Below are 24,204 nucleotides of genomic sequence, written 5' to 3' on the forward strand. Positions count from 1 at the left end.
TCACTTACCATTTTCCGCTGTTCCCACTTCTCCACAAGGTTGTGGTTTGCCTACAACTAGACAAACCCGATGCCATCGTCATAGCCCCTTGGTGGCCGAGACAACCCTGGTTTCCAGTCCTTCACAATCTCTCATCAGACATTCACCACCTCCCTCACCTGCCCCACCTCCTCACGCAGAACACCCAGGTACTCCACCCAGACTTACCTGTTCTGCACCTGGCAGTGTAGAGGATTCTGCCTCACTAATGAACGTCCTCCATCAATCAAAGAAGCCCTCCACTAGAAAGGCTTACCTGTATAAATGGAACAGATTCAAATCTTTCACTGAAGCCTCTTCATTGTCTTCTATCAACCCATCACTTGCTACTGTTCTAAGTTTCTTGCTTCATCTCAAGTCTAGCGGCCTTTCCCTCTCTTCCTTGAGAGTTTACCTCTCCACCATAGTTTATCAGCCCCCTAACTCTCCGGCAGCTGATTTCTTCAAGCATCCAACATTGAATCATTTTCTTAAAGGTCCATCTCATATCTTCCCAGATAACTGCCCGCCTTCCCTGCAGTGGTCACTATCACTAGTACTGCAACAACGTCCTAAAGCCCCCTTTGAACATTTAGCTTCAACTGATTTACGGCTACTTACCTGTAAAACAGTTTTCCTTGTTGCCATCACCTCAGCTCAACAAGCAAGTGATTTAGTGGCCTTACGTCACGGCTATCCTTATTTACAGTTTTTTCCAAAGTCAAACTATCCATGGATATTTCTTTCCTCCCCAAAGTCATCTCAAACTATATCTAGATGGGTTGCTTCAACCATTCACCTCACGTATCAACTGGCATGCAAACCAGTCCCAAAAGTGATTCGCCCTCACTCCACCAGAGCAGTGGCGACCTTTACGGCATTCCTACGCGGCGTACCTCTTCCAAGTGTCTGCGCCTCTGCCACGTGGGCACAGCTGTCCACTTTCATCCGGCATTATAGACTTGATCTCTGGCAGAAGTCTGATGCGGCCTTTGAACGTGCTGTTCTAGCTTCTACCTTGGTGTGACACCCTGCCTCTGGGTAAGACAGCTTTTTAGTCACCCAGGTGTGATTCACAGAGGCCACAAAGAAGAATGATAGGTTACCCGCCTGTAATTGTAGTTCTTCAAGTGGACCTTTGTGATTCACACGTCCCGCCCGTCCTCCCCACTGTCATGCCATTCTGCTTAATTTAGCGGCAGTTGACACAACTGAAATGGGAGCCTTGGCGCCAAGGTATACGAGGGGGGAGGGGCCTTATTCTAATGTGTTTTTTGCTACCACAGAAGCTCTAGAACTTTCCAATGAGGCTCTGCACAGGCATGGATCACCCAGGGTGTGAATCACAGAGGTCCACTCAAAGAACTACAATTACAGGTGGGTAACCTGTCATTTCCAGCTGATGTGGAGATGTACTTTGGGTAGTGGAGACTCCAGAATTCAGACTAACCCGTCTTCCCATGGTAGGAGAGCAACAAGTGTGACTACCAAGGGAGTGGGCTAGCATTCTCCCTGACTTGGCTGTTGATTCCATATGCTTCTTAATGGCTCAGTTGTTCCTAGTGGTATGGGAACATAGAGGAGGTCTAAATATCTGTCAGATTCCCAGGACATTTTTTTCAAAAATGTTTGTAGATTGCAAGGTCAGACATGAACACTTGATAACATACATGTTGCCCTAAATATCTGCTAGAAAACTAATCGAAGTATAGGGAAGGAGTTGAATGCTATAGTAGAAGATGAATGAGAGTAATAATGGACACAGTTCAAATAGTACTAAACAGTCTCAGGTCAGAGTATATACCTATATTTCTCACCAAAATCTGTGAAATCTGAAATGTTTAACTTAGTTGTGAATTTTGTGTTCATTTACCTTAAATATTTAGTGCATCTAAGCATGTCTTAGGCTTGCCAGTGAATGGATAGGAGGCTACTTCAGAATGCTTGTATTTCACTGTGGAAGAAAAGAGATAAAAATACAGTAAATATGAAACTTTCAGAAAAGGCTTAGTGATAACAATTTCTGATAAAACGTTCTGATAAATAGTTGAAGTTGTAGAGGAGAGTTTCATGCAACACCAATATCTAGTCTTTCTCTGATAGATTTTAGAAGACATAAAATGAAAATGCCTTTCTAATATCCTGCCAATGAATGTATTTATTATTCAAAAACTTATTTTGAATAGATACATATCTTAGTAGCAAAAGACCAGAGGTTTGACTTGGATTTCTGTTTTCTTTCAGGAAGGCGAGCATGGGCTGGATGAACATAAGCTCCATATGTATCTTTCTGCATTACAGTCCTTGATCCCTTCTCTGTTTGCATTGGTGCTGCAAAATGCACCATTCACAAGTAAAGCTAAGCTTCAGGGTGAAGTCCCACCCATAGAAGGTACCAACTTCATTTTTTAAAAAAAGATTTATTTAGCAAAGTTAAATGTTATTCTTTTCATTTCAAATACTTTATTGCTTCATAACCAATCAGGCTGTATTTGACATTAATATAAATACAGATAAACAGTCAGATAAGCATAACATAATAAAATAAGCATTCTCCAGCAGGTGTCAAGTTGTAAAATTAACTTGAAGAAATTGTGAAGCAGGCAATGAATTCCATATTTCTTCTTGTTTAACAAATTTAGTAGTCCTATAGGATATATAGTAGTCTGTGTCAGCTAGCAGAAATAAAACTGCATAAAGGGGAGTTGTTTTTGATCCCAATTGTTAAGGGTCTAAAATTTAGATCCCTCAAATCTGCATACAGAGGCACTCTGTTAGAAAGTGTACCATGTCCTCTGTCTTAGAGCATTCTGCTGGGCAATATCTACCCGTACCATGCTGGTCCATATAACAACGCTGGATGTCTTTCAACTGCAAAAAGTTCAGTCTGCATTTAATTAGCAATTGTCTCGGCTTGTGTGAGCTAATAAAGGACAAATATGGGGGCATCTTTCCAAAAGGCAAGGATAAGCCTTTGTATATTTTATTGGAATGGCAGCCAACTACAGATACCATGGTAGTCTGGATCATATAATCTTTTAATAATATCTTCTTGACCAGCCTCATGTCTCCTCCTATGCAGGAAGAATGAGGAATAGCCCAGCTTAACTGTAATGGTTGATATCTTAGCTGCCAAAGAATCCTTTCCCATTTTTCATAGGCCAATGAAACCAAAATTGAACCATATGGTAACTTATCTTGTGCCAGAACAGCATGGCTCCTTTCTTAGTGAGAGTACCCACTAAGTAGCATGATGTCTTAAAATTGACTATGGACATGGAGGTAGGTCTTGGTACCCCTAATGCTCTGGTTAAAAATTTTTATCAGACAGATTCCAGTATTGTAGTATTTGAAGAAGCCCATCTGGGGATGCAATTTACCTTTATACAGTTGTATTAACAGTGCCGCCATTGTTCTACTTGATGAAGAAGAAAAACAATAAATAGCATTGGCTATGAGTAGAAGCAAAAAGAAATTCAATTAAAAGTGATTTAACTATCTGCTCCTTATGGCTGAAATCCTTTTCCATAGTTATAGAAATTATTAGCAACTTCAGATACAACAGATATTACCTAGGGAAATTTCTTAATTTATAGCAATTTACCACTAAAAGCTACTCCTTTTGTTTACTTGCACAACAGGATTTAAGCCTATGAATGTTAGATGCATAATCTACAAACAAGTTTTGTGAAATGTGCATATTTTCCTGCAATGTTGTCAGTGCTGGCATGTAAATATCTTTCAGAAGTTATTCTGATACTTCCTTGAATAGTAAAGAACAGAAAAAAATTGTTAACTCTGAACAGTGTCTGGTTCCCTAGTATTTTCTCTCCTTCGTTACAAATTACCAGATCTGTGCAAAGACCCTGTAGTACTAGTGAAGTGAAAGGTCAGCCGTCAGTACATATAATTTAGCAGCATGTATTTCTTACTCATTGGTACATGAGTCTTGCAGCTGTTTTTGCTTTATGAGGAATGGTCAGCTCAGAGTATTCAGAAGCAGCAGGAATCCAGCAAATCAGGTTGAAATATCCTACACCTGATGTAAGTGATGCTTTAAGGTAGAGTTGAGCAACTTTCAGAAGGCCAAATCTGCCCACTCCCAGGAAACCCCTCCCCTACCCAAAATTTTAAAAAGGTATGTTCTCTCAGAAAGGCTGCTCATACCCTCTGGAGGGTTGACGGGGCAATTTCACATTGTTTTAGGCTCCATCAGATCTACTTTAGACTTGTGATAAGGCATTTTCAAAAAAGCCAACTCCCCCCCTCCCATAGTGAAAATGCCCCAATGTCCACTAGAGGGTGTGATAGTCTTTTTCAATGAAAAAGAAATAGGGGGGTGCTTTAGGGCGTGCATGCAGGCTCCATGCAACCTGAAGACCAAGTTTGCCAATCCTTGCAATAGAGGATGATAAAGCAACTTGTGTACTAGCTCCCAGTCTCTAAATACCGTTCATAAGCAAATGTTTTTCTGGTATTTTACAGGTATGGATACAGTTCATCAACAGAATTTGGAGTTTAGGCATAATGTTAGGGTTTAGGCCACTTTAGTCATGACTAAATGGGATTAAATCCACAAATTATATTTTACATGAAATAAAGAGTGAATAGTGCTTTCTCTTGATTTTTTCAGAGCTATTTTATTAAGTAAAAGATACTACGGTTTCCTGCATTCATCAGTTTTCTTCTAATCTGCATTGGATTAATCCAAAAGGAGTATTTTCTAAATCTGCTCGTTATTGTTTTTGTTTGCTGCTAGTGACCAGATTCCCAAGGCCTGTGTCACCTCTTCAAGATGTAGCCACTATAATTGGAAGTCGTGAACAACTAGCTGTGCTATTACAGCTATATGATTACCAGCTGGAACATGAGGGTACCACCGGCTGGGATACCTTACTATGGGTTGTTAATCAACTGTGAGTTTTTTGTTTAATTCGCTGAAATTCCTTCAAATTGCTGCACACAAGAGACAGGCTTTATTTCTTTTTTGTTTTCCTTTAAAAATCTATTGCATGCTTTCCTATTTTCAGTTCAAAGTGACAATATACATAGTGTTATAAATTCTGCTTTGGGTTGCAATATTGGATGTTGTGTTTCCTTCTGAGGACATTAATATGTGTCTTTTTGGCGAGCTCCCAAAACTCTTGGAATTATTATTGTTGTGATATTAGCAAATGAGGGGGAAGGGGATTTGCACTGTTAAATATATAATGCTGAAATATAAAAAGTATTAGGACTTTTAAATAAAAGACTTGTCATGTCCACAGTGTAGCAAACCTAATGAACAATGAGTTATCTTTACATTTTCAGGTTGCCACAGCTCATAGAAATAGTTGGCAAAATCAATGTAGCCTCAACAGCTTGTGTACATGAATTTTCAAGGTTTTTCTGGCGACTCTGTAGAACATTTGGAAAAGTCTTCACAAATACAAAGGTAAACTGATTCACATCTAGATAAGATAACGAAATGTAGAAATATTTCATGTCATTTTACTTGTATATAGAGTGGAATCAAAAATTGCTAAGATGAAATGGTAGCTTCTACCATTGAAAGGCTTTGAGCTTGCCTTCATTTAAGCAGTGTGTCTTTCCTATTGACACAGAGTTTTTATATGAAAATTCATTTGCTCATAAAGCTATTCTGCTCGGCTTTTAAACCAAGATTTCTTAACTGACCTTAACTTTCTATGAGTTTTCAAATTTACTTTGCAAATTTGTATTTGAATGTTTGTATTTCCTGCTTGTGACTGAAGGTTTATTGCAAGGATTCATAAGCTCATATCATGAAGTACAGAAAGTCCACCATCACAAATGATGAATTTGAACTGTTCCTTTCCAAAATATATCTCCATGGCATTCTGTAAAGCAAAGAACTAAGCACTTCTATTCCATCATCAGTCTTTTTTTATTGGGAAATGTCAGGTGATAGATGTGTCTCCTTAAATCTATGACCAGCAGCCTATTATGGCTGGTGGTGAAAGAAGAGACAGATGTAGATAGACTTGCAAAAGTCTTATGGTAAACTCTATTTTGATAAATGTTGTACCTAATGCAAAGAATGAGCTATTTCGAGAAGGCTTCTGGTTGTCTTTGAAGCATCTTCATTTTTGATACTGGAGATGATGGTGTCTAAACAAATGAGATGTGGGCCTAGCCCTAACAGTCTACTGATGTTAATAGATCCAGCAAATGTACCGGAAGACATACCCTGAAACTACCTGGCATAATATTTGTATGCACTGATACTAAATGCAAGCATCAGCAGTTGCATTCAACAACATTTGGCTTCAATAAGAGGCAAAATTTTCTCTCACACTGTCCATCCTTATGCAGGTCTCCAAAGAAGAGAGATAGCATCCTGCCTCTCCCTCCAATTCTGTCTCTGCTAGTGAAAAACCATCATAAAAAGGTGTTGCCAAAATGACAGTGGTCCACACTATCAGAAATCCTGTTTCAATGTCTGATTATGTCATTGAGATTCCTGTGATAAACAGATTTCTTATGAGACAGATATAAACTTGTGTCACACACAGCTGACAAGGTCTCTTTAAAAGAGAAGTTTTCTGTAGTCTCAGAAGATTTCGCAATCTTTTTACAATACTTCATTCCTTTTCTCTATGATTCTCTTTGATCCTGTCAATAAATTGAATGTCCAGAAAGCAAGTATGTATATACTGTAGGCAGGTATATGGAAGTAAAAATATATTTAAAAGGATGAATATATATTTCAAAACCTACTGCTTCATATAACACTTGTATTGTTCAAATAACAATTATAAGATTTTAAAAGAATTACTGTATAAAAAGTAGCTCTAATTTCTATTAATATAACTTGGGAAAACGTATAAGGTATTCAAGAGACACAACGTGGATATATGTTAAGTATTGTCTTAATGTCTAAGACGTTAAAAATTCAAACTCATATAACTCACTTAACATTATAAAGTTATAAAACAGACAGAAAATTTGCAAGATTATTGCATTAGCAATGCAGAGCTATTTGTAAATCACATCACATAATTGAATTGTTTATACTTTCTTGCGAAAACGGGCACAGGTTGAATGGAATATTTCTGTCATGCTATCTTATCAATAGCTCTGTTCCTAAGCAAACTGGTTGTAATGTAAACTATTTCTTCATGAAGCACTCCTTCAATTTTGCTTTCACTTTCCCAGCAGTCCTTTGAGAGACTTTCTTAAAAAGTGCTTTTCATCTTTAGGGCAACACCTCTGCATCCCGTACACTCAATTTTTTTCTAAATATTGACAACGTTGCCAATCCAGTCCAGGTGTGGTCTGTAATTTGTTCAATTGCCGAATATGTGTTTGGCGCTTCAACACTCTGCCTCCTCCAGCAGGTGTCCATTTGGAAGCAGTGGCCTGGCTTCTCTGAGGGATGCCTCTGAGCGGGTGCCCATCAGAGGAGGTGGGGTTTTGAAGCACCAAACACCTGTTTGGCTGCTAAACAAACCTGTACAAACTGCCAGATCAGCAGTTTGTGCCCATCCCTATCTGTGACCTATCACAGGGTCTTGACATATCCATATACTTGAACTACCGGTATGTTTTTCTCTGAAGATTCTATGCTGCATCCTTCATGTAATTCTCACTTTATTCATGTTTGTTACAGTGATGTTTATATATACAAAAAGTATTTTAAAGCACTATTGTTTGTTTATACAGTGGCCAATATTTCCGTTAATACCTTGCTATTTATAGGAAAAGAGTGTTTTCAGTTTGCTTTTCATTTTTAGGTAAAGCCACAATTCCAGGAAATCTTAAGGCTTTCTGAAGAAAACATTGGTGAGTATTAGATTTTTTATGTCTGTGATTTTTACTGGAGACCTTAAAAATACGTACAGGACCTAGAAAGTATAAGTTCATTACCTCTGTAATTGAGATATTAGACCTCATTTACACTAAGCATGTTTTCTAATTTTGTGTGTTAAACCTGCCCATTCAGTATTAGCCTACTGCAAAGTTAGTCAGCTACAATGGTGCCTCAACTTACAAGCTTAATCCATTCCAGAAGATGGTTATAACTTGAAATGGTCGTACGTCGAAGCACCATTTCCCATAGGAATGCATTGAAATGCAATTGATCTGTTCCGCCCAGGGAAAAAATTACCAAAAAACAAAACACTGCAAGACCCATCGGAAGCTCGATTAATCCATTCCAGTCAAAGGGGGAAAAAACAAACAAGCCTGCAGGATCCATCAGAAATGCAAAAAAAGAAAACCAAAAAGCAAACACACCCTGCAAGACCCATCGGAAATGCAAAAAAGAAAAAAGAAAGAAAAGAAAACCAAAAAGTAAACCAACCCTGCAAGACCCATCGGAAATGCAAAAAATAAAATAAACATAAAGCAAACAAACCCTGAAAGACCCATCAGAAACGGGGGGGGGGGGACCAAAAAAGCAAACAAACCCTGCAAGAACCATTGGAAATGGGAGGGGGACCAAAAAAGCAAACAAACCCTCCAAGACCCATCAGAAATGGGGGGGAAGCAAACAAACCCTGCAAGACTCATCAGAAATGCGAAAAAACAAACAAAAAACAAACAAAGACTGCAGGACCCATCACAGCACAGAAATATAACCCACCCCAGCCCAAAAGCATGCTGCAAAACCCACCCAGAACAGGCAGTTTTTAAAACGCAGAAAGCTTTACCAGGCAGTCCGAAGCCTCCTCCGAACGCACACTCTCTAACTGCTTGGGCGAAGGAGCTACAAAAAAGCATCCTCTTCACCAACCAATGATTATCAGTTTGAATTCCCCACCTTTTTTCCTGCCTTTTTTCCTATCATAACTTGAAACTCCGGTCGCAAGTCGAAGAAAAATTTTGCGTCTGGAGCTGGTTGGAACTCGAATTGGTCGTAAGTCAGGACATTCATACGTCGAGGCACCACTGTACTTTTAATTGTATGTGCTCTTTATGCTTTTTAAAAGAGCATAAATGCCCCTTTTATGCTAGTTTTTCATTACCTATATTTGTTGAAAACTAGCAGTGAATGCATTTTATTTTATAAATGTACATAGTAACATTTTCACATAGGGAACTCAATGTAGTACTAGAAATGCCTAAACTTTTATTTATTTAAAATATTTCTATCCTGCTTTTCTCTCCAGAAGGGATCCAAGGCAGCTCACATCATTAAAAATATCATATTCAAAAGCTAAAAATATGAATATTTTAAAAAGAATAAAACAAGTATTAGATTAAGAACAGTAAATAAAATCAGCATTAAAACACATTTAAAACAACAGAGCACAACAATCCATTTTAAAATTCCTCTCAGATCACCCACTGGTCATTAAGGGAAAGTAATTTTAATCTCTTATGTTTTCATGTTTTAATCTTTTAATTGTATTTTAAATCATATGTTGTTTAATTTTTATTTTAATATTTAACTTACTGTGTTTTTAAATTGTGTGAATTTTAACGTGAGCCACTTTGGGTCCCTTGTTGGGAGAAATGCGGCAAAAAAATAAAACTAATAAATAATAAATAAATATCTGTTTACTTCCATTGTAATAGAAGCTGGGCCAAAAATATGAACCATCTGGATTTGAGTGGTGTATTATAGGATTTGACAAATGTACACTTCATTTGAAATCAGCAGGTTATTGCTTCTTAATATATATTAAATTTTATTTCTTAATTTCAGATGCTGCAGCAGGGAATGGGGTGCTAACAAAAGCCACAGTTCCTATCTATGCAACAGGTGTACTTACATGCTATATCCAGGTAAACAGTTCTTCAATCCTGAATGTCTTTAAAATATATTAAAGTTTAAATGAGAATGGTGTCATCTCTTTAATATAGTGTGTATGTGCTTTAAATCAGTGGTTCTTAACCTTGGGTTACTCAGGTGTTTTTGGACTACAGCTCCTAGAAGCCTTCACCACCAGCTGTGCTGGCTGGGGTTTCTGGGAGTTGCAGTTCAAAAACACCTGAGTAACCCAAAGTTAAGAACCACTGCTTTAAATAGATAATAGCCGTGTGTAAATGTTGGCTTGGATTCTAAAGTAAGTTAGAGACACTAAAAGAAGAAATGTTTTCCCAATCAGTCTATAGACATAACAGAGCAGACTTCTTCTGATTGGGGAGATTTGTCTCTCTCTCAGAACTCTCCACCCTGTATTGTATGGGAGGAGCCATCTTTCCCCCAGAGAGGCATTTCAGAGTGCAGGTACCTGGAGGCAGAGGTGAAAAACTTTGCTCCCATACACTTTCTTTAACAGTAGAATCCTGGACATGCCTGTATAGAAGACAGCTCTTCTGTGGAACCTAGTCTCTGTTTACATGTCTCAGTCATTATCTAATTCAGAATGACATTTCTGATGTCGTTTAATAATGAACAAATAATGGTGCTTTGCCTTGAAGAAGCATTTTGAATCATTTGGCCCTAAAGAAGACACTTGACGACGATAATCCGTTCCAGCAAAATCGCTGTTAAGTGATATCATTGTCAAGCGAAAAAAAAAAACTATTGGAATGCATTGAAAACCGGTCAGTGCGTTCCAATAGGGAAGTACCTCATTGTCCAGCGAAGGTTGCCCATAGAGAACCGCCGATCAGCTGTTCAAAGTCGCTGCAATGCGAAGCTTCCCTCCGAAAAGCAGCCATTTTGCGAAGGGAGGGAAGCCATTTTGCGAACGGAAGCCATTTTGCGGAGCCGGAAAAATTGTCGTTAAGTGAACAAATGATTCGTGAAGCAGGCTCCTAATCAACATCAAGCGGATTTTCCCCCATTAGAACCATCGTTTTGCAATCACAATAAGGATCGCAAAAATGTCATTGTGAAGCGATTTCAACATCATGTAGGGTAAGCGTATAGCGGGGCACCACTGTACTGTGATATTTCAAGTAGCCCTACTTTTCTCAATGTAAATGTTCTGTCCATGTGTCAGAAAGAGAATCATTCCCCTGCCAGAAAGTTTATTTTAATTTTTTTTTCTCTTGGAAATTCAGAATCACCAGAATATTTCATTCACCACAAGTGGAAAATCAAACTGCTTGCCTTTTTGGAAGCAGGAATATGAGTCTTACAATAAAATATCAGACTAATATTCGCATAATATGCCACAATAATCCCTGCGGTTTGCCATTACGATATATTAGCTGTGGAGAGTGCAGCCTTTTTAGTGTTCTCTGCTAAAATAAGCTGAGAAGAAAGGGGAATGAGATGGATTTGAAATGCTGTTTTCAGTAAGCAAAGTCTTGAATAAAAATTTAATCAAAATGGGAAACTTGATACACATCATGACAGGTGACATGAAACTAAGTAGCAGCCAGATGGTTCTTTTCATTCATAGCACATGCTATTAATTATCTACAGATAATGGTAGATGTGAGCAATTATATGTTTTTACCAGTTTTGTAGTCTTGCTGTCTTCAAAGTTTCTTGAAAGTATTATACTACTGTTGTCAACTTGAGAGTTGATTGTTGGTCTAAACTTCAGCATTGATTGCTAATACCAGAATGATGACCTGGTACTGCTCATTCAGTCTTAGGAGTCTGCTGAAGGGTCAAGAAGTGTCTCTGAAACAAAGGGTTACACCTAACATAGGGATCCCCCAGTTATTTCTAGATATTGTCTTGAGAAATACAAGCTTAGATTTTCAGACGTCTCTTGACAGAAGTTGCAAAACTAAGACTTAACTTTTTAAAAACTTGCTTCTAGGAAGAAGACCGCAAGCTGTTGGTTGGATTTTTAGAAGATGTAATGACAATGCTTTCATTATCCTATGCTCCCCTTGACAGCCTGAAAGCATCTTTTGTGGAACTGGGGTAAAGTATATTCTATAACTAGAATGGGAGTAAAATGGTGTCTCTCTCATGCAAGTGCAATTATAACAATTTAGCTTCCAATGTTTATTGAACTCTGTTCTTAGATGTGCTCATCTGATTGCTTATACAGTGGTGCCTCACACAACGATGTTAATTGGTTCCAAAAAAATCAACGTTGTGTGAAACATCGTTCTGTGAAACACCATTTCTCATAGGAATACATTGAAAACCGGTTAATCCGTTCCAATTGGAACGGATTGCCATCATTCAGTGAAAATCCCCATAGGAAACATCGTTGAGTGAAACAATGTTTCCTATATTGGAATGTATTGAAGCCGACTCAATACATTTCAATGCCTTTGCGACGTCCTTTTTCGCTCCTGTAAAAGTGTCTTACAATGTTTGGAAGCTGTTTTAAATGATTGCAATGGTTAGTCCACCTCCTGAAACCTATGCAAACTGATTTTGGTGTTGTTCTGACACTTCGTTAATTTATGATGATTTTTTGAATTTTCTCCATTGGAAACCATTGGATGGTCTGTCTAATGGTTTCCAATGGAAAAAACAAAAAATCATCATAAATTAACGAAGTGTCAGAACAACACCAAAATCAGTTTGCATAGGTTTCAGGAGGTGGACTAACCATTGCAATCATTTAAAACAGCGTCCAAACATTGTAAGACACTTTTACAGGAGCGAAAAGGGAGATCGTTGTGTGAAAATCCCCCATAGGAAACATTGCTGTGTGAGGCAGCAAATTTAACAGAAAAAGGCATCGTTGTGTGAATTCATCGTTGTGTGAGGCACTCGTTGTGCGAGGCACCACTGTAATAGTTTTCTAATATCCACACAGTCGTCCAGTCTTTTTTTTTCAAGTTGTCTTAAGTGTGTTATCACAGAAAAAAAAATTTGTCAGGAGCTAACAAACTGATTTTAAATTGTTAGGAGAAACAGGAAAGTAAGCAGTTTATAGAACATGTACAAAATATATCTACAGGTACTTCATTTTGGTTTAGATTAAAGACTGTTAGCCAGTGGCTTCACAGAGAATATAAAGTCTGCGGAGATGTTGGGGAGGGAGAGAAAGTGCAAAAGTAAGTGAAGCTGTTTCAGGAAGAAAATACTATTGATAGTTTAATCTTGATTGTTTTGTGTTTTCAGTGCAAATCCAGCATATCACGAGTTGCTGCTAACCGTATTATGGTATGGAGTTGTCCATACTTCAGCACTTGTTCGATGTACAGCTGCTAGAATGTTTGAGGTAAGAGTTTACAAGACACAAACACTGTTTGGAAGTGTTTAATAGCATGTTTTAGCAACTGGTGACCCAGGGCCCAAATGCAGCTCTTAAGAAGTGCCATGTTCCCCCACTACTGCCTCCCATATCCACCACAACATGCCTCCTCAATTCTTAAAGCAAGTTAGAGATGGCACAGAGGGAATTATTAGCAAATCAAGAGGTAATTAGGAATATGGACCTGTAGGGTGGGGTTCTAGGGTGCATTCTCATTTGGCATGGGGCAACCAGCTGCCCTGGAAGTGGCGTGCAGCTAGTGTGGCTTTTTTTGGGGGGGGGGTGTCAGTGTGCTGCATGAAAAGAGATTGCTCTCTAAGAGACTTGTGTAAATGTACATTTGGTCCTATGGGACATCTTTCTTTGGCTGCCTGTTGCTGCTAAGGAGAAAAAATAGGGGACAAAGGAAAATAGGCCTGCTCCTTACCCTGTCATCAGTGCAAGGTGACCCACAACTATAGTTAGTTGATCACTGAGGCTTTATATTGTCTAGTATATCTGGAGATTATAAAATGTATTCTTAATAGTTTGTGATATTAGCTAATATCCTGTACAGCATTTATGTGCATGTGGAATTCCAGTAGTAAAAGCTGTAGCAATGATCTGACATGGTGCCAGGCACACAATAAGCATCTTGTCAGATCTGCAGCTGGAGTTTTGCATGCATGAATATCAAGCAGAGTAATTGCCATTTTTAAAACTATTTGTAAGACGTTATATATTATGTAATGTACCAAGATGTTAACCATGTACAATTCCGGATCCATAGGATCATAAGCCTTCTAGCATTTATTACTTTATTTTCAGTATCTCTAGCTTGCATCTACTTGCAAGTAGTTTTCGTGGTAACTGGCCTTCTGTTTCTAACCTGAATGCCAGGTTTCTGCTTTGCATGCTTAAAAACCTCCATTGGCTGTAAGAAATCATTTCAGTACAGCATTCAGTGTTTAGACCATATAATTTGTTAATGTCTTGGGAACTCAGTGTTATCTATTATCTATTAATGCCAAATTCTTGTCAGTAATAAAATCCAAAATTGTGTGCATACTGTAATTTGAAAACCAAATCCATGAAAACATGTCGGAGTGTGGCATGTTTACCTTGGTCCACTTATCGTTGCTGCTGCTGGTTCACAGAATATTAACTGTTTCAGTAGAGGGAGAAGCCAAGAACTACCCTCTATTTATCACCCTTGTTTCAGCCAGACAGCAATTACAACCAGCAAATGGAAAATCCAGGCTTCAGTTTTCTTTCTGACTACAAGACAACTTCTTATTTTGTACTGATCTAATATATATATTTTTTTTACATTTTTAGTGTAGTTAGCTGTCTCAAGCATGCTATGGGAAGGTGGGCTATGAATTTTAAAATTTCAATATGAGTACACTAACCCTTCATCTGCCTATAGCACCAGTCTTTTAACTTTAAAATCAGTATAGCTGTCATGCAGAAGCTAATCTGGTTGGGGAAATATTTGTTCATACTAAGAGTCTGTTTGCGCATGGTGACGTATGGGCCTTCTCATCAGGCAGCAAAGAGTTTCTTTTAATTATATCACATCTTTTGTCATAGATGACGTAGCATTTTGGGAATGGTGTTAAAATGAGAATAGAACCCTTTCCCCTCTGAATTGTTACTGCATCTTGAGAAACAGTGTGAAGCTAGCCCACAGTATTATTCTGTGTGTCTGCTTCGTGGACTAAATTCTTTTTATGACAAATAAGAAGTGTCCCACAGCCTTTATTCTAGTTAAATGTTTTGTTTAATTTCTTCCTAAAGCATATGGTAGAAATGCTCTTTCATATACTGTACTTTCTTAGTGTGCCCTTATTAAAAGAATTGAAACAGTGCCAGCATGCTGATGTCTTCCTGCTAACTAGAATATACATAAAGGGTTGGTAGGATAGTCAGGAAATGCAGTTGTCATCTGAAGCTATTATAAACTAACATGCTGTTTTTTATCTGGCTCTCCCCTTTCTTCTCTGTGTGTGAGCATGTTAATCACCCATACTGCATTATGTGAATCATCATTCATATTGTGTGCTGACCTCAGTGTGGTCCTGGTTTGAATACAGCCTTTGCACAGTACAAATGTGATTGTGGGTCTGTTCATCATTTGATACTCTGGTTAGGCAGATTTACCGTAGTCCTCTGCTGGAAGATAAGATAACCTATTATCTGTTGGTTGCTTGGATGTTTGCAAATAATCCTGGAGCGAGTAATTCAGCAAAGCACCCTGAAACAAGAGTACATACTCAAAATCATTTGCTACGGGTTAGTTATGACTTTAACAATTAAAGATTCTGAGAATACACCCTCGGTTTTTGAACAGAACACATGGGCACGAACAGAATTTCAACTGGAATTTTGTTCCATGGGGATGCTAGCTTAAAATTAAAAAGACCAAAGTCAGTGCACCCTTATGTCAACATGCTGTTCCTTTATACTTAGTATCAAAATATACCTTACTTCAGTAATTCATGTCGTATTGTAGCATCCAATTATGTCAAATCTTCCTTGCAGTGTTTATCTCAAGCTTTGTTCAGGGAAATGTTTACTAAGGAACACAAAATCAGTCTGTTTTTGTTTTTTGTTTGTTTTAATCCTAACTTTAAAGCTAATGACTGAAATCCTTATTGTAGCTACATCTGCAGAAGGCAAATGGCATGACTTACAGAGTCTTCTCACTGGCACTTAACAAGTTCCTGCTGGGTTTTTGGATGGACATCCACACACTGGACTGGCATACCCGAAAAAGAGCCAAGGAGGAATTTGTTAATTAGCAGCAAGAAGCTGCTATAACTTCTAGCATTCACTTTCCTCGGGTGTAACTATGCAGTGTGATTTTTGGCTAGTGCTTCTTAAACCTCTAATAGCCTACTGACTTACCTTTGAGCAGAAAACCCTGCTTGCAACTAATATGGAATCATACCATTTGTGCAGGCATTGCCATTGTACAAGTAGAGGTAATTTCTTATGCAGTTGGTGCTATCCTCCATTATTACAATGGTAGGATTTTCAGCTCAATGGAAGTTCAGTGCAGTAGAGGTCAGAGAGAAATAAGCTGCTACATCATTATGGAAGAACTGCACTGATAATTCACTGTGACAACAACCTGTTCTTAGTATTCTAACATTATTTCAGCTCAGACTTGTTATTCAGCTTGGAAACTTACTTGTGGAAATATGTTAGCATTTCTCATGACTGTGATGTATAAAACAAATGAGCATTTCATATTAATCATAGAAAGCAGTCTGGCTAGAATATCTATCTAGAAATTCCATATTTTTAATGCTGGAAATTTTGGTTAAAAGCTGTCACCCTATGCCATTTCCACTATAGCAGTTTCCCAGTGACTGATAAGTATACATTATGGCTTTCAGGCTACCTGAAGCATGTACGGAAGGAAATTTAACACTAGGAAGAAATTAATCTGTCATTTCTAAGTTGTTTTGTTCAATATAGGGCATGTTGTATTAAAAAAAAGGTTGCCTTGGAAGAAAAAATGTGGAATCTATGGTTTCTAACAATGTCTGGTGATAATAAATGGCAAACATGTCACATTCAATGAAATCTTTGGGTTTTTTAGTATTTTAACTGTTGTTTTTTCCAAAGCCTTTATGAATAGATCCCCACAAGTAAGAATAAGATTTGACTTCTTTACCCTTACATCTCTTTCTAGACACAAGGACAAGTTACAGTGACCTCAGTGTATACTATGCACCTGTTGCTTAAAGAAGTGGTTCCCAAGCTTAGGTAACTTAGGTGTTCTTGGACTGCAGCTCCCAGAAACCCCAGCCAGCACAGCAAGTGGTGAAGGCTTCTGGGAATTGCAGTCCAAGAACACCTGGGTTACCCAACGTTGGTAACCACTGGCTTAAAGCATTTATAAAGTATGTTTAAAATCCTGCAACACCTTGGGGGTGAGGCTTGCAAAGTCCAGTTTGAAATGTTCACATAAGGTCACATTTTTAAAAATGTGAAGTTACCTCTCTCCATTAGAATTTGTTCTGTGCACTGTAGTTCTTGTACGTGCTGGTCACATAAAATCATTATATAAATGTCCGTTGTGTATGACACCCCCCACTTGTCCCTTGTACAAATGATGGTTCAATTGCAAAACTTACACATCCATGGTAGAGGCCAAAAACACAACCAGAATGGCAACTTAAGAATGCAAGTGCCTAGAATACCTTCAGGGTTTGTTTGTTTTTTTAACAGCTCCACAGTTTGTCTAGCTCATGCTGCCTGCTTGTGCCACTTGCACTTTCATTGTGCCTTCTTGCATATTTATATTAAAGGAGCACTTTAGTGTAGTGGTATTTGCTTCTAATTTTGGTTTGCTTTTTGTGTTTTTCTTCCTCTTGGTTGTGCTGTTCTTCCCATGATACTGTGCTCACTCTTTCCGTGCGTCACCTGTGATACCCCTCTGCTCTACCCACTCAGCTGTTGGTGAAGGGGGTACATGAAACTCTGGTAGCTCAGAGAGTTGTTCCTGCTCTCATTACTCTCTCCAGTGACCCTGAAATGTAAGTTTCCTGACTGTCTTATTCAACTAGCATCCCTCTTACAACCTGTTAAGAAATAAAACCATCAGGCTGTGTTCTTAATATTCTGATGATGAAACATAAGAACAGTATAAAGCACCTAAAAATAGATAACGCAAATATTTTAAAGACCTTGCTACTTTAAAAAAAATCAAAGCCTACTTTGAAAATACAACTTCTGTTAACTGTCGAAATTGTTATAGATGGAAACATATACTGCAACTTTCAAAGCTGCAGTTCATTCTAAAATGAAACACTGTCATTTGTAATACTTTCATGGCCTGGACATGTGCCAAAGGCCATTTACTGGTGTTTGTTTCTTCCATGCTGAAGAGGGATGCTAATCTCACTAACACAGTATTGCCAGTAAATGCTGAAACATGAACAAGAGTCCTTAACAAACTTGATGCCCTGTGTGGGTGACTAAACTCAGAGAAGCCAGTGACTATGCCTGCCCATCCTCAGTCACAGCTAACGTAATTATCGTTACAGTTTAAAACCATTTTTATTGCATGTTGACTGGTTTACAGCTGACTCTTCGAGGCATGAATGAAGCCTTAGTTGACAAGCGGGTTGCTCCGGCCCTTGTTACCTTGTCCAGTGATCCTGAATTGTGAGTTTCTGACTGTGATCTTGAGTTAATCCTGTCTGTCTGTCTGCCTCCCCCCCCCCTTTTTTTAATAATTTTTATTTTGAGCATTCTTCCTGGTCTGTCTCTTGTCATTGCTAGAAATGAATATAACTTTAAAAATACTGATTTTAAAATTGTATTAATTTTTATTGAAATCTGCTTTAATGTCAAGGACTGAAGAACTTTGTACTTGTTTGTTCCTTTTCCTTTTTAGTTCTGTAAGAATAGCCACAATTCCTGCTTTTGGCACCATTATGGAGACAGTGACTCAAAGAGAGGTAGGATGCCTTCACATTATTCTTAGGTGACGGTAGCTGTTTGTAGTTAAACTAGCGAATTCTCTGAAGAGATGGCCACACGGTTTTCTTATTTACTGTATGTCCAAAGTTTCATAGGTACCAATGCAGAGGGAATGACTGAAAACTTCTGTTTTCATCCTTATGATCTCATCAGTGCAACACATTAAAAAATGTATATAGATGAAACAAGAAAATAAGCAAATTCAACTTCAAGTGCCTAAAGTTGTGTGCCTTCTAAATTTGAGTAGGCCAAAGTCTCGAAAGTTTGTTTTTTTTTTACACACACACACACACACTCACATAACGTACAGTATACATGGCCCAGTAGTAGAAGGAATGTGGTGCAAAGCAGGGTTATGTAAGAAAACTTCCAGAACATGTTTCCCATCTAATTGTGACATGCTAGTATCTAGACATAAGATACGTGTGTGTGTAAAGCATAAAGAGATTTTCAGCCACTGTCATGATGTAATCTTATAAGGCAAAATAGAACAACTGCTATATACTTTTTTATTCAATCTGCAAAGCAGTCTAAACCTTACAGATCAGTTAATAATTAATATTTTTATAACAATAGTTGGTAACTCTAGAGGTCCACTATATGTAGAATACATTACCATGCTAGTTAGGTTGAGTAAGTTTTCAACTATATTAATTAAAGTTTGCTTCTATGTAAAAGTGTTGATAACTTCTGTTACATATCCTCTTCAGCTCTTGGAAAGAGTTAAAATGCAGTTGGCGTCTTTTCTGGATGATCCCCAATACCAAGATCAACATTCTTTACATACAGAAATCATAAAAACCTTTGGAAGAGTTGGACCAAATGCCGAGCCACGATTTAGAGATGAATGTAAGTTGTCTTGATTAATCACTAATCTGTGTTTATCTTGTGCTCCGCAATTATTGTAGCTTATTCTTGTAAGAATCTAAAGCAAGTGGGGTAATTACCGTATTTTTTGCACCATAAGACGCACTTTCCCCCCTCCAAAATGTGGGTGGGGAAGTCAGTGCGTCTAATGGTGTGAATGCAGCAATTTCGTCGCTGCTGGCCCCGTGGGGGGGAGCGTCGCAAGGGTCCGGGTGAGCCTTCCAGGACCCTTGCGAGGCTCCCCCATGCCCCCACGGGGCCAGGACCGGCGAAATCGCCAGCTTCCAGGTGGGGGGGAACGTCGCAAGGGTCCTGGAAGCTCACTCAGATCCTTGCGACGCTCCTCCCACCCACGCACCGGCCAGCACTGGCAAAATCACCAGGTTCTGGGAGTGTTTTGAGGCTTCCCAAGCCTCAAAACACTCCCAGAACCTGGCGATTTTACCCCCCCCTGGTCCCATGGGGGGGTGGGTGGAGGGTGGCAAGGGTCCAAGAGAGCCTTCCAGGACCCTTGCCACCCTCCCCCCACCCCCCCGCGGGGCCAGCCCTGGCGAAATCGCCAGGTTCTGGGAGTGTTTTGAGGCTTCCCAAGCCTCAAAACACTCCCAGAACCTGGCGATTTTACCCCCCCCTGGTCCCATGGGGGGGGTGGAGGGTGGCAAGGGTCCAAGGGAGCCTTCCAGGACCCTTGCCACCCTCCCCCCACCCCCCCGCGGGGCCAGCCCTGGCGAAATCGCCAGGTTCTGGGAGTGTTTGGAGGCTTGGGGAGCCTCCAAACACTCCCAGAACCTGGCGATTTTACCCCCCCTGGTCCCATGGGGGGGTGGGTGGAGGGTGGCAAGGGTCCAAGGGAGCCTCCCAGGACCCTTGCCACCCTCCCCCCACCCCCCCACGGGGCCAGCCCTGGCGAAATCGCCAGGTTCTGGGAGTGTTTGGAAGCTTGATAAGCCTCCAAACACACTCAGAAGCTGGCGATTTTAAACCCCCCCCCCGCTCCGTGGGGGTGGGTGGGTGGAGGGTGGCAAGGGTCCAAGGGACCCTCCCTTGGACCCATGGCACCCTCCCCCCACCCACCCCCACGTGGCTAGGGGGGGTAAAATCGCCAGCTTCTGGGAGTGTTTGGAGGCTTGGGGAGCCTCCAAACACTCCCAGAGGCTGGCGATTTTAACCCCCCCCCCGGTCCCATGGGGGGGTGGAGGGTGGCAAGGGTCCAAGAGAGCCTCCCAGGACCCTTGCCAGGCTCCCACCCACCCACCCCCATGGGGCCAGGGAGGTTTAAATCGCCAGCTTCTGGGAGTGTTTGGAGGCTTGGGGAGCCTCCAAACACTCCCAGAACCTGGCAATTTTACCCCCCCCCCCGGGTCCCATGGGGGGTGGGTGGAGGGTGGCAAGGGTCCAAGGGACCCTCCCTTGGACCCATGCCACCCTCCCCCCACCCACCCCCACGTGGCCAGGGGGGGTAAAATCGGGAGCTGGCGATTTTACCCCCCCTGGTCCCATGGGGGGGTGGGAGGCTCCCTTGGACCCTTGCCAGGCTCCCACCCACCCACCCCCACGGGGACAGCGGGGCAAAATCGGGAGCTTCCAGGACCTTTTCTGAGCCTGGAAAGGCTCAGAAAAGATCCTGGAAGCTGCCTATTTTGCCCCCTCTGTCGCCCGGGGGAGGCAGGGTGAGTCTCCAAAGGGTCCTAGGGTGTGTTCTAGGACTCTTTGGAGACTGACCCTGCCTCCCCTGGGGGCCAGAGGGGATGAAATCACCACCTTTGGGGGCTCTTCTGAGGCTTGGGAAACTTCAGAAGAGCCCCAGAAGGTGGCGATTTCACCCCCTCTCGCCCCCGAGGGAGGCAGGGGGAGGCTCCAGAGGGTCCTGGAACACACCCTAGGACCCTAGGGTGTGTTCCATAAGATGGACCTCTCCATAAGGCTCACCAAATTTTAGGAGAAGAAAGCTGATAATTTTTTCCTGTTTTCTTCTCCTAAAAATTTGGTGCGTCTTATGGAAAGGTGCGTCTTATGGAGCGAAAAATACGGTAAATGGCCAATCACTGCAGTAATGTAGGCAAACAGCTTTTCTCCACAAAAACACAAGTAACCATCTGTTCCTAGTTTTGGAAGATAAAAAGACCCCTTTGTTTGTTTGTTCAGTCGTTTAGTCGTGTCCGACTCTTCGTGACCCCATGGACCAGAGCACGCCAGGCCCTCCTATCTTCCACCGCCTCCCGGAGTTGTGTCAAATTCATGTTGGTTGCTTCGATGATACTGTCCAACCATCTCATCCTCGGTTGTCCCCTTCTCCTCTTGCCTTCACACTTTCCCAACATCAAAGTCTTTTCCAAGGAGTCTTCTCTTCTCATTAGATGGCCAAAGTACTGGAGCCTCAGCTTCAGAATCTGTCCTTCCAATGAGCACTCGGGGTTGATTTCCTTTAGAATTGATAGGTTTGTTCTCTTTGCAGTCCAGGGAACTCTCAAGAGTCTCCTCCAGCACCACAATTCAAAGGCATCAGTTCTTCGGCGGTCAGCTTTCTTTATGGTCCAGCTCTCACTTCCATACAACACTACAGGAAAAACCATAGCTTTGACTATTCGGACTTTTGTTGGCAAGGTGATGTCTCTGCTTTTTAAGATGCTGTCAAGGTTTGTCATTGCTTTCCTCCCAAGAAGCAGGCGTCTTTCAATTTCGGGGCTGCTGTCTCCATCTGCAGTGATCATGGAGCCCAAGAAAGTAAAATCTGTCACTGCCTCCATATCTTCCCCTTCTATTTCCCAGGAGGTGATGGGACTAGTGGCCATGAGCTTAGTTTTTTTGATGTTGAGTTTCAGACCGTTTTTTGCACTCTCCTCTTTCACCCTCATTACAAGGTTCTTTAGTTCCTCCTCACTTTCCGCCATCAGAGTGGTATCATCTGCATATCGGAGGTTGTTGATATTTCTTCCTGCAATCTTAACTCCAGCTTGGGATTCCTCCAGTCCAGCCTTCCGCATGATGTATTCTGCATATAAGTTAAATAAGTAGGGTGACAATATACAGCCTTGTCGTACTCCTTTCCCAATTTTGAACCAATCCGTTGTTCCATATCCAGTTCTAACTGTTGCTTCCTGTCCCACATATAGGTTTCTCAGGAGATGGATAAGGTGGTCAGGCACGCCCATTTCTTTTAGGACTTGCCATAGTTTGCTGTGGTCCACACAGTCAAAGGCTTTTGCACAGTCAATGAAGCAGAAGTAGATGTTTTTCTGGAACTCTCTGGCTTTCTCCATAATCCAGCGCATGTTGGCAATTTGGTCTCAAGTTCCTCTGCCCCTTCGGAATCCCGCTTGTACTTCTGGGAGTTCTCGGTCCACATACTGCTGAAGCCTACCTTGTATGATTTTGAGCATAACCTTGCTGGCGTGTGAGATGAGTGCAATTGTCCGGTAGTTGGAGCATTCTTTGGCACTGCCCTTCTTTGGTATTGGGATGTAGACTGATCTTTTCCAGTCCTCTGGCCACTGTTGAGTTTTCCAAACTTGTTGGCATATTGAATGTAGCACCTTAACAGCATCATCCTTTAAGATTTTAAATAGTTCAACTGGAGTGCCATCACCTCCACTGGCCTTGTTGTTAGCCAGGCTTTCTAAGGCCCACTTGACCTCACTCTCCAGGATGTCTGGCTCTAGGTCAGCAACTATATTGTCTGGGTTGTCCGGGATATCCAAAACTTTCTGATATAATTCCTCTGTGTATTCTTGCCACCTCTTCTTGATGTCTTCTGCTTCTGTGAGGTCCCTTTCATTTTTGTCTTTTATCATGTCCATCTTTGCACAAAATTTTCCTCTAATATCTCCAATTTTCCTGAACAGATCTCTGGTTTTTCCTTTTCTGTTATTTTCCTCTATTTCTTTGCATTGTTCATTTAAGAAGGCCCTCTTGTCTCTCCTTGCTATTCTTTGGAAATCTGCATTCAATTTTCTGTAACTTTCCCTATCTCCCCTGCATTTTGTTTCCCTTCTCTTTTCTGCTATTTGTAAGGCCTCGTTGGACAGCCACTTTGCTTTCTTGCATTTCCTTTTGTTTGGGATGGTTTTTGTTGGTGCCTCCTGTACAATGTTACGAGCCTCTATCCAAAGTTCTTCAGGCACTCTGTCCACCAAATCTAGTTCCTTAAATCTGTTCTTCACTTCTACTGTGTATTCGTAAGGGATTTGGTTTAGATTATACCTGAGTGGCCCAGTGGTTTTTCCTACTCTCTTCAGTTTAAGCTTGAATTTTAGGCCCCTATGGGCCTAAAATAGTTGTAAGAGGTGAGAATAGCAGTTTGTGCCCTCTAGAGGGGGTTGCTTGTCTTTTGTGACTCAGCAGGTTAAGTTTGTTAATGAGGGTGTTAGTGTCATGGGAAGGCAGGGGTGCTCTGGGTTGGTTTCAGGCCTCTGGAAGCTGCCTGTCTTAATGAAAGTATGAGCTATATTACATAAAATATTTACCTGTTGCATTGAAATGTTTGCTTTTCCAGTTGTTATTCCACATTTGCATAAACTTGCATTGGTCAATAACCAGCAGTCTACAGATTCGAAAAGATTGGACATTGCTACTCATCTCTTTGAAGCCTATAGTGCACTCTCCTGTTGTTGTATCCTTGTTTGGTTTGTATACTTCAGTATCTAAAGGAATTGTCTAAGTAATCTGTCATTTATCAGTCATGACTTTGTCATCACTATACTCAGAAATACAGCAGTTTGTAAATCCTGTTATGCTAAAGTGTTGCAATGTG

At 40.6% G+C, this 24,204-nt stretch overlaps 1 protein-coding gene across 8 annotated transcripts in view; it reads left to right on the top strand.

The window, feature by feature from the left end:
* Positions 1-24,204, top strand: part of RELCH (RAB11 binding and LisH domain, coiled-coil and HEAT repeat containing) — a 102,991-nt gene that overhangs the window by 69,836 nt on the left and 8,951 nt on the right. For 4 of the 8 annotated variants that reach the window (XM_072998528.2, XM_078393393.1, XM_072998531.2 and 1 more), the window contains 11 exons: positions 2,263-2,410; positions 4,778-4,934; positions 5,329-5,452; positions 7,773-7,821; positions 9,689-9,768; positions 11,709-11,815; positions 12,977-13,076; positions 17,556-17,638; positions 18,502-18,565; positions 19,298-19,436; positions 23,947-24,063. In XM_072998528.2, the coding sequence (XP_072854629.2) occupies positions 2,263-2,410; positions 4,778-4,934; positions 5,329-5,452; positions 7,773-7,821; positions 9,689-9,768; positions 11,709-11,815; positions 12,977-13,076; positions 17,556-17,638; positions 18,502-18,565; positions 19,298-19,436; positions 23,947-24,063 (1,168 nt within the window). Of the gene's footprint in view, positions 1-2,262; positions 2,411-4,777; positions 4,935-5,328; positions 5,453-7,772; positions 7,822-9,688; positions 9,769-11,708; positions 11,816-12,976; positions 13,077-17,555; positions 17,639-18,186; positions 18,326-18,501; positions 18,566-19,297; positions 19,437-23,946; positions 24,064-24,204 lie in introns of those variants that run through there. The other 4 variants (XR_013545148.1, XM_072998529.2, XR_013545149.1 and 1 more) reach the window with 4 other exon arrangements.

The sequence above is a fragment of the Pogona vitticeps genome, chromosome 4, assembly GCF_051106095.1.
Source record: "Pogona vitticeps strain Pit_001003342236 chromosome 4, PviZW2.1, whole genome shotgun sequence".
In the NCBI taxonomy this organism is placed as follows: Eukaryota; Metazoa; Chordata; class Lepidosauria; order Squamata; family Agamidae; genus Pogona; species Pogona vitticeps.